This window comes from Vigna radiata, chromosome 5, assembly GCF_000741045.1.
Source record: "Vigna radiata var. radiata cultivar VC1973A chromosome 5, Vradiata_ver6, whole genome shotgun sequence".
NCBI lineage: Eukaryota > Viridiplantae > Streptophyta > Magnoliopsida > Fabales > Fabaceae > Vigna > Vigna radiata.
Window position 1 is genome coordinate 2,559,714 of NC_028355.1, and position 11,591 is coordinate 2,571,304.

At 24.8% G+C, this 11,591-nt stretch overlaps 1 protein-coding gene across 1 annotated transcript; it reads left to right on the top strand.

Annotated features, from left to right (window-relative positions):
* Positions 1 to 10,216: 10,216 nt before the first annotated feature.
* LOC106761623 (RING-H2 finger protein ATL52-like) lies at positions 10,217 to 11,277 on the top strand. The gene has a single exon (XM_014645189.2). The coding sequence runs from the start codon at positions 10,336 to 10,338 to the stop codon at positions 10,867 to 10,869; it is 534 nt and encodes a 177-aa protein (XP_014500675.1). The 5' UTR covers positions 10,217 to 10,335; the 3' UTR covers positions 10,870 to 11,277.
* Positions 11,278 to 11,591: the final 314 nt, after the last annotated feature.

Below are 11,591 nucleotides of genomic sequence, written 5' to 3' on the forward strand. Positions count from 1 at the left end.
CAAATGTGGAATCAGACAATGATATGCAAAGTGTCAAACATGGTTGTCATTTGCATGGCGGAGGTGAAAAGAAATAATGCTAAAGCTAATATTACGAGAATTTTCACTGTTACCGAATAATTTTTATTCAAAATTTCACAAATACAAAAAAAAAAAAAAAGTAGTTTTATATAAAAAGAAAATTGTGTATGAAAAATCGATATAATATTTTTAATTTAATTTTACGAACCATATTAACTCAGGAAGTTTAAAGAAAAACATTTTTAGAAAATAAAAATTATGTGAGGAAGTGTTAATTCCAATGCACATTTGAACGTAAACATTAATTAAACATCAGTATAACAAGATTTACAAATAAAAAAACATTAATTTATACAATAAATCAATTCCACATCAATTTTTTTAATATTTCGTTATGGTTGATATGAATATTGAAATCTTTTCACAAGGTCTTATTATTTTTCATTTGTACTTTAAATTTAATTCATATTTTTTTTATTATAAATAAAAAATCTTGTGTATATTTAACATAAAAAAATTAATCTTATATATAATTTTCCTGTATTAATAATTTGCAAATGAAAAGACATTAATATATATATATATATATATATATATATATATATATATTTAAATTAAATTAATTTGACATTAATATTTAAATTAAATCAAAATGACATTAATACTTTTAATATTCAGTATTTACTCCAATGAATTTGATGGATGAATATTGAAATTTTCTTATCAGCAATAAAATAAGATAAAATATTGATTTTTAAATAATATTTAAAAAGTTCTTATTAATTAAAAACTTGAGATTTTAAAAGTTTTGACGTATAAAATAAATATTATCATCATATATCATATATATATATATACTGCATAACAAATTCTTAGATTAAATTTGCGTTTGTTACTTGTATTTTTTGTCAAACTTCGTGTTGGTTCTTATGTTTTTAAAATGTTACTAAACAATACATTTACGTGTAAAAACTTATGTTAATAGTAAAATAAATTTTAAATACTAAATTTATACATAAAATAGCTAAAATCATATATATTCGAAATTTTAAGGAATAAATTCAATCATTTGAAGACTGAATATATATATATTTTTTTAAAAAGTATGAAAGGTTTTTTTTTTCTGGATCTAAGTACCCACGCTTTTTTTAATCAGAATAAGAGGCTTTCACAAATAGTAATATGATTTTTATGGAAGAATAATAGCGTAAGAATTTCAAATGTTTATTACATTAAATTAATATTTGTGTTTTTTAAATTGAATTTAGAACTTTTCTTTTAAAAATTGATGTGTGGTCATTTCCTTATGATTTGGGAGTTTTAAGAAAAATGAAAGGTTTTATGATTTATATATTCTTTATGTAAAAATAATACTAATGTTAAATATTTTCTTTATTTTTTTTAGGAATTATAAGTAGTTTTTTTTTAATTAAATGTTCCAACTTTCATATCATCTGACACAAACTTTTTATGTCAAAGGAACAGACAAAAGCAAGTTCAAATTATATATCCTATGGTGAGATATCATTTAATTATTAAATTAATTATTTTGTGCACAAGTTATACGATATGAATTTTCCTTTCCTTTATTGTAGTGCAATAGACAGATTAGTTCATGGGAATGTGGGTACTACATGATGTATTGGATCAAAACAATCATCCAGGGAATTTATGATAATTGGAAAGAGGTAAACACTTATAACTAATGCACGAATTCTACGATTTTAGGTACCACTACATAATAACATTTTTTGTTTTAGGTGTTCAATGATCCATCACTAATATTGAAAGAGACCATTGCCGAAATAACACATGAATGGGCAAGTTGTCTTCTACAACGTGGAGATTAGATTTTGATTAGGTGTTGTTTAAGTTTTGATTTTGGTTATGTTTGTACTTAAAAAGTTGAAGTTAGACTTTCTCTAAACTACAAATTTGAAGTTAGACATCTTGTTTATTTTGATTTTGGAACTCTTTATTATGTATTAGACATGAACAATTGGAAATATATATTCTGTTCTGAAAAATTTGTTGTATTTCAGGTTTTGGTTTAATGACTAAACAAATAAAATAAACAACAGACTTAAATTTGTGTACGAAGATCTAAGTTTGTTGGTCAACAACAGACTTAAAATTTAATTCTTTAAGTCTCTTGGTCAACAACATACTTAAATTTTACGTCTGCCGAATCTAAGTTTGTTGTAAAACAGACTTAAAGTCCAAAATAACATACTTAAAAAGTCTGTTTTGTACTAGTGTGTATTTTTCTGTTTTAATAATATAGTAAGTTGTTGACTTAGTTCTTAAATATATCATAACTAATGATTTTAGGAAACCATTCGCAACGTTAGTCGATGTTGAATCTGTTTTTCAATTTTTCCAATTGTATGGCTATAAAGCTATACAACATATTTCACTCCTTCACTTGTTCTCAAATAACTAAAAACGAATAAGAAAAATATTTGTAAATAGAAAATCTATTAAAGAAAACACAACATAAAATCGAGAAAATATTCTTTATGTTCTCAATTTCAATGTTTTATTACTATGGGAAGTAAGGATGATGGAAGGAAGCTTTTCAAAATTTATATATTTATTTTTATTTGATTGTTTAGTTTATGAAAACTAAATAAAATTAGTCATTTCCTGAAGTTGGAAAATTTTCACGAAAGTTTGAAACTTTTTGAAGTGGAGTTAATGTACTCGAGAACCTATTCCATTCTATGAATTTTTGTCAATGATATGAAAATGTGCGAAACATGGTTGTGATGGGAAGGAATATAAACCTAATATAACGGGGAAATTTTACTGTTTAGAATAACTTTCATTTGAAATTTCACGAATACAAAAAGTTTAAATTATGTTTTACTATTATGGTTTTATATAAAATAAATTTTTGCTTCAAAATTTTAATTTTGCTCAGCCATACTTTAATTCACGGAATTTTAATTTAAAAAAAAATGTACTAAAACGTGACTGTTATCATTTAAATAAATTAGTTTTTGTTAATAAAAATAAAAATTACATGTGGAAGTGTTAATCACAACTATATATATATATGGAAAATTCTCCCATCAAAAATAACATACGATACAATATTGATTGATACGTAATATCTAAATAAATTTTTGTTAGCTAAAAATTAGAGATTTTAAAAGTTCAAAAAGCTTAAAATATAAATAGAAAATTTAATTTAACATCAAGATTACATTAATTTTATTTAATAAATATTAAAACCCAATAACATTAAAAACACCGAAACGAAATGAAAAAATAAAACAATAACATTGCATAAAATTATTAAATAAAATATTGTATATTTTATAATCATTAAACTGAGAAAATAATCAACATATAATTATTTTATCACGGTTATCCACATAACATATATCGAATAAAGTTAGTTTCCTAAATTGTACTAAAGGAAGATAGGTTTTTTTTTAATAAATAAACGTTTAAATTATAAATAAACATATCTGTACTTAACAAAGCCCATCTTTTTATGAATATATCGATTCATTTTTTTAAACAAATTTAATAGTGTCTAAAGTAATATTAGCCAAGGAAAAAAGGGCCATGAGAATGGATATTGGATTTTATCTAGAGTTCATTTTTTTTTTTTTGCGTCTTGTTAGTAAAAAATAATCTTACATTTTTTCATCAATTTATAAATTTACATTAGAAGTGAAAGAAATAGTTATTATGAAGTATAATATTTTATTAAATACTCTATAGCCAAATAGTAATATCGAAAAATGTTATATTATGTATGCATATATCCTGCAGTTTTCTTTCTAGACAATCTATCTTATAACTTTTTCTTATAGTTATTTATACCTACACGTTTGGTTAATTTTTTTTAATAGCTAATTAAAACAGCTTCTGTGAAAAATGTTCATTGTACTTGTCTTTGAACCACCGATTATGAACTTCTCTAGGAATTTTAATAAAAAATGCTGTTTGTTAAATATTTTTTATCAATTATGAGATCCAATAAAATTATTTTCTTTAAGGGTGTTTCTTCCTGTACTCACTTTTTTCTTTAAGGGTTTTCAATATTATTTACTCGAGGGATAAAATGGAGAATAAATAATTTATGGGTATGCAGAAGAAAAAAAAAGGAAATACAGGAAGTAGAAGCATTTTTTCGAAAGGAAGGCGGACTGGTCCGCGTGTTATTCATAAGCCCAAATTTTGAATACAGGCCTTAAAATTAAATGTTTTTTAATGTAAATATCTATTACGATAAATAATAATCACGTCAATTTATCAAATATGTTATATTTTATCACATAAAATAAAAATAAAAAAGTATAAACTTTCTCCAATAACATTTTTTATTTCCTTCTGTCAAATAATAACATTAATTGGCAATCATAACCTAGTGATTTCTTGTATGACAACAATAACATTTTTTATTTTCTTAATTACACCATTTGATAACCTCAATTTCATTTTTGTTTCTTTAACTAGATTTATTAGAAAAAAGTGATGGAAAGTGAATAAAAGTACAAGGAGAAAAAAAATAAAAAATAAAAAAATAAAAAAAAATTGAAGATAAAAGATTATTCATGTTTTAACGTGTGATAATTTCAACCCACATTAATGTAAAATTAACAAAAGAAAAAAAATCAAATTAACTTTATTTAACAAATTTTAAACCTCGGTTAAATAATATAAATATAAAAACTAACATAAATTTTAAATATAAATATAAAAATCAAATTACTAATTGCACTTAATTATTATCTCTACCTCTTTATGTCTATGTCAATTGATCAAGTTGTACCATTTCACAAATAATTAAAGACATATATTATCAAAACACAATCACACCACTTGTCCACTATTATATTGTTAGTATGGTTGATTTGCCATTATTTTAAATTGTTATACTTGACGATACAAATGAAAACATACAATTCTAAGATTAATCAATATTTCTTATGACAATCTAAATATAATAAGGTAAACGTTTGAAAAATAACCAAAAACTTTAAAATCATACTTTTTATAAAGCTATCGATGAAGTAAAAAGAATATATAAAAATTTATTTCACTACAAATCTAAAAATATAAAAACACCACAATAATTAGATTTAAAACAAATTTTAATATTTAACTATTGCATGTTAATTTTGATATATCCCAAGTATAATAAACTACTAATTCACTGAATTGATTATTATAAAATCTTTTAAGTGTACAATAATCCATAATGAATAATATTGTTATTTTTATTAAGTTCCATAGAGCATTGATTGATTGAACATTATAGTTTAGAGTAGCAATATTATGACATATTTTTACATTCATTTAACATAGAGTACGAGAATAAAATGATTATATACGTATAAATTTTTGTATTTTTTTCAAGAGATAAAAAAATAAAAAGTAAGAAAAGATAATGTCAAATGAATGTAAAAAATTTAGGTGTCATTATTTTACTTAACACGAATAATAAAATATCATAATTTGATTGTAATTTAACTCAACTCAATTCATTTCACTTTTATTTATGATACTTAAACCTTGATAATTGAATTATAAGTATAAATAAACTCCTAAATATAAGATATTAACTCAACAACATAATGTTTAACAATATTGTATGGTATATGTTAAACCAATGAACTGGACAAACAAACAATTAACAACTCTTAACCAATCTGGTTAAGATAGTCGTTGAGTCAGGTAACTAATTATGAGTACTTTTTTTATTAAATATTATCACGCAAAATCATTCATTTGAGTGTCAGAGTGTTTTTTGTAAGTATCCTCCCACACAACTTGAACAAAGAGGAGAGTGAGCGAATAACGCAATTTGAATAATGAAAAATCATCAAGAAACTCATTCAGTTTCCAGAACAACTTTAAATGTTTTGATGAGTAAACTCAATCCTAACCCGAAACAAATATAAAATAGTAATTTAAAATAATTAATGTATGAAAAAGTATTGAAAATGGTTGAAGTAATAGGGGAAGGCCATTAGTAATGATGAAGAAGAAGAGAAAATTTGAAGTACTAGGAAGGAGTTTGGGTTTTGATGCGCTTTCAAAATCAAGGGTCCATGTCCACCAAAAATGAAATCTTGGTCCATTTAGAAAATGCAAAGTGCTTCAAAAATTCATAATGCAAGGTCATTTTCCATGTTTATTGGATGGAACAAGTGGCAAGTGGATTTCTTTTGAATAAGACTATGCTTCACCCAAATATTTAATAATTCAATAAACTATATCTTTATATAATGCATTTATGAACATAATTTTTTGTATGATAAAAATTAAATTTGGTAGAAAAGAGAGATATAAATAATAGTATGGAATAAAATTTTATTAATAGCATAATGGAAAGACAAGAATATGAAATAGTTTTTAAGAAAATAGTCATAGTTTTTACTAGCACTAGATTTTGTAATGATATTAAGAGAGTAACATATGCCAAATGGATAGCCAAATTATTCAACTTTTGTATAATTGTGGGAGGGTTCACCGCTGTACGTCACTCAAAAAAGGAATCGTACGATTACGTTTTTTTTAATGATTATTTTAAATTATAATAATAATAAATAAATACTCTTGATATGAACATAATTAACCGATTCATCTTTAACTCAAACAAATTGAATTAAGCAGATATTACGACGGATCGATGGAAGTATCAAAGCATCACTTTATATGCATTGCAAATTTTTTATCTATTCATGGTAGCACTAATAAAATGATTGTATATAGTAATGAATTATCTTTACCTAAGATAACACATCATTAGAATTTTAAATTGAATCTAAGTTTCATATAAATTAAAGATCTATTAATCTGGGTTAAGATTTTGAATAAATAAGATATTAATTTCTTATTTAATTTGATTTAATTTTCAGTGATGTTATATTTTCTAGGATTAAATATGTTTTTAGTCCCTATATTTTGGGGCGATTTTGGTTTTAGTCACTCTTTCAAAATAAGGTACAATTTAGTCCTTCAACTTTAGAAAACTTTGGTTTTAGTCTTTTTTATCAATTTTTTTTAACTTTATTTGTTGTTTCAAGCACGTTTCATTATAGCATTTGGATTGTTTACACTGTTTGACACATTTTTGCTTCAATGTTAAATGAGAAACGCGTTTGAACCGACAAATAAAGTTAAACAAATTTGGTAAAAAAGACTAAAATCAGAGTTTTTTAAAGTTGAAAGACTAAATTGTACCTTAATTTGAAAAATGGACTAAAACCAAAATCGCCCTAGGGAGTAAAAACATATTTATCCCTATTTTCTATAGATCCAACAAACGATTTTATAATATTTTTAAGATGTTAAGTAATAAATTATTATTATAATATTCTAAAGATATAACACAATATAATAAAGTGTATGAAAGTCAAATAATAATATGGAATTGTATAAAAATATCAAATATGTGATTAGAAATAAATTACCAAATTAAAAATAATAATAATAATATAAGTCTTTTAAATCATTGAATAAAATGAAAATATTTTAGTAATTTAAAACGATTATATATATATATATATATATATATATATATATATATATATATATAAATAATGTTTCCTTAGTCCATTTTTTTTTCTTTGGTTATACAGGTTTTACTTGCTCGGTTAATTGATTGACTTAATCTTTAAGGTTTAATAAGATCTTTTAAGATATTTTTTTCTCTTATTATAGTCTTAAATGTACAATTTTTTTCTTATGTATGTGGCTATGTTTAAGTGAGTGTTTTTAATTTTATTAAATCAAATAAGTTTTGGGTCATATTTAATTATCATTATTTCTTTATAATATTTTTATTTATTGTTTATTTTTGTTAGATGAAAATGTTTTACTTTTAATTTTAAGTGTTCATATTGCATATACTTTAATTAACTGGATAACATAAAAGACATATTATTCTTTTTATTATTTTTTATCCTTAACTTTTTTTTTTCATTATTTGAAGATCTTTGTTTTATTTAAACAATTTTTATATCTTTCAACGGTTTAACGCTTCTATATCTAATAAGTTTTTTTAGATTTTCAAGATATGTTTTTTTTTTATCATATCCTTAATTATACAATTTTTTTTTCTATACAATTTAAATTGAATAGTATATCAAATCTTTCTAGATACTCATTTGATAACTTTTACTTTTTTTTTTAATATTTTAATTTATTGATTATTTTGATCATGTAAAATATTTTGACCATATTATAGTTGTGTATAATTCATACATAAGAACGCAAGAGGTGCCTGGATTTTTTAATTTCAAAATTTAAGAATAATACATAAACTAAAAATGTGATTATGTGTTTCAATAAAAAAAATAAACCACGTGTAATAAGTGATATCATCAAAATTTGTTTTAGCCGTCAAACTGGTAATTGGTCTAGAAATTTATAAAAATAGGTAAAATTGGTCCCACCTTGATTGTTGTAACATTTGTGCTAATGCGGGTAACTGTTAACATGTGACTTTCACGTGTTATTAATTGTATAAAATAGCATCATAAATTAAAGAGTGATAATTCACACCCATCTTTTGGATAAATACTTAATCAAGAAAACATTCCATATTTATACTCTTATCATACATATACTATATTCCTTGTATTTTTTTTTCTTTCTGTATACATATCCATCAAACATTTTCTATAAATGGTCTATTGAGTTAGAGTAGGTGTATGAAGAAAATTAAGGAGGATCCATTTATTGATTTTGAGAATTAGATGGTAATTTTAAAATATGTTGATAATTAAAATTATTAATAATAAAAAATTCTTCAATAAAATATTTGTTGATAAATTTTATGTATACATAAATATTAATTAAGGTTGTAAATTAATTTTATTTTTAATTAATTGATATATCTTGTCAAGTTTTTCTGTTTTTAGTTTGAGGAGCAGCAATAATAAAGCTCACGGAATAACCGAAGAAGTAAAAGATATTTGTAGGCTCTGAAAGGAAATAAAGATACCTTGTTCTTTGAGTGGATATTTTTCTTTTTTAAAATAATGCTGATGATTCTACAAGAACAAAATCTTGTACAGTAGAAAACAGAAAAATATTCCCTTTATCGAAATTAATTTTGAATGATGAGAGAAAATTTGGAAGTGTCCACTGCTGTTTTCCTTACTATTTTCAAACTCTCTAGTGCCCCTCCTTATCACCATTCATCATGCCAAGACTCCTTTCTAACAACTCAAAATTGCACTCATTTCTAATTCCTCATTTCAAATAATAATAATAATACTCATAATTATTATCCGGATTAATTATTTTTTACTCCCTTTTTTAACTCACATTAAAACATATATCAATCAAATACTAATATAAACACAATTTAACATCTAAAAATAATAATAAATTTGCATAAACAAACTTACTGGTTGGTAGAAATTTTATATCAATTAAAGTTAAGACCAAATTATAATATATAAGTGAGTGTAAAGTTTATTTTTCAAATTGGTTTTATGAGATTGAATTACACTTAAAATATATTTTTTAATATGTATCAGGTTGAAAACTATCATAACAAAATCTATATAGACATTCTGTTTCACCTGTTGTCGGACTACTTTTAGAACACTCATTAATTCTACGTGTCTAAATAATAAATTTGCATAAATGTAAAAATGGTATTTTTAGGTTTTATCCTAAAAGAAGCATGGAAAAAGGGGAGGCAAAGAGAGAAACAGAACGTGCAAGAGAGACAGGACACTTATCTACAAATTCCTGGTCACTGCCCCCCTCATAGTACATTCCCTTGTCTCTCCTCTTAGTCTTCTCTAAAATAGTTAATATTCCATCACAACATTATGCTACTCGACTCCACCAAAAACAAAAATATAAAAAAATAATACCATGTTTAACATTATTTTAATAATTAAAAAAAAAACCTTCTTCTAGTACATTCAAAATAAGTCTCTTTCTACTTTGAAATAGTCATAAACAAATAATAATAGTAGTATGACACGTGTTTATATTTATTTAATACGTATTATAAAATTAAATAGTCAATGATAAATGATAAATGATAAAGAAATTTGTTAATTTTTTTTTTATGAAAAAATTATGTTTGTTAATGCATGTATTATTATTAGATTAATAAGAATAAAGTTAGAAAGTAAGTAAAGAAAAAACTCAATAATCACATCTCCTAAATTAGAAGCCTATATTGGGTGGTAGATAAGGGTGTACACTGTACAATGAGTTAGTTGATTAGTTGTCTACAAAATAATATTCTCCAAAATCTCTCTCTCTCTCTCTCAATCTCTCACCAAAACCCTATCTATCTATCATCATCATCATCATCATAACATGGGTGATGTTCTAAGCCCTTTCACAGTTTCATCTCCTCCTCCACCCTCTTCCTCTTCCGACAACAACAACAACAGCATGCCCATGTTGTACTACGGTCTTGTGGTGGTGGGAACCGCCGCCATAGTGTTGGCTGTATACAACGTTTTCCTCCTGAAACGCAGCCACTCGCGGTCGCAGCAGCCTCCGGGGTCGAGTCCCAATGGTGTGGGAACAAGAATTGAAGGGGTTTCGGAGATAACGAGGAGCATGGAGAACCGACAGAGAGAGTTGTTGTCGAGCTTCAAGTACAAGAGAGAAGAGGTGGCAAAAGAAAAAGAAGAGTTGGAAGATTTTGAGTGCCCCGTTTGCTTATCAGTTTACGAAGAAGGAGAAGAAGTGAGGAAGCTTCCACAGTGCAAACACTATTTCCACGTTCTTTGCATAGACATGTGGCTCTATTCTCACTTCGATTGCCCCATTTGTAGAACACCCGTTCTCGTCGGCCATCTCTCTCCGGTCGACGCCTTCATTGAATCCGGCGGCATCTCCTAGTTCTTTTCTTCAGATCACAAAATATTATTACAAGCCACAACAAAGTTTTTCCTCGGTTAATTTTCACCTCAATTTTTTACTAAATATAATATCATGTCATGTCAAAATTAATTACGACTTTCATGGTTTATTTAATAATTTATCGTGGGTGGGTCCTTTTTCCCTTTGGTGGGACACTGAAGTCAGTGAGAGTGAGTGAACTACACCTTGAACAGCACCAGATTAGGGTCATTAGTCCTTCCGAGCAGTTCCCACAGGACCCTTTTTTACCTCTTTTCATTTCTTTAACATTCAATATGTGTGTAAACCATTTTTTTCAGAGATTATTACTATAATTTTTTATACATTCAATATTTATCACAGCTATACCACATAATCATGTATGAAAATATTATTAATTAGTTTACAAAAATAATATTTTCTGTTCACAGCACAAAAATCTCTTCTTCAATATCGGTATACTGAAATGAAACTTTGATCTTTAGTCTTTAATATTTACTTTTACCCTGATATTAAGTTTGGTTCTTTAAATAATAATAATTTTTATCACTTTTAAATTTTGTGTAATATTCAAAACAAAACAAAAATTCCATGATTAATCTTCATCACCTGATTCACTATATTTAGTATATTTATCTTTTTTGTTATTTTTTTTTCATATACAAAGTTTGAATTTGAGTTATATGTTGTTGGTTAGGTTGCTCAATTAGATATTTTTTTTG

Excerpts from the sequence above, each read along its gene's own strand:
- LOC106761623 (XM_014645189.2), top strand. The coding sequence starts at position 10,336 with ATGGGTGATGTTCTAAGCCCTTTCACAGTTTCATCTCCTCCTCCACCC.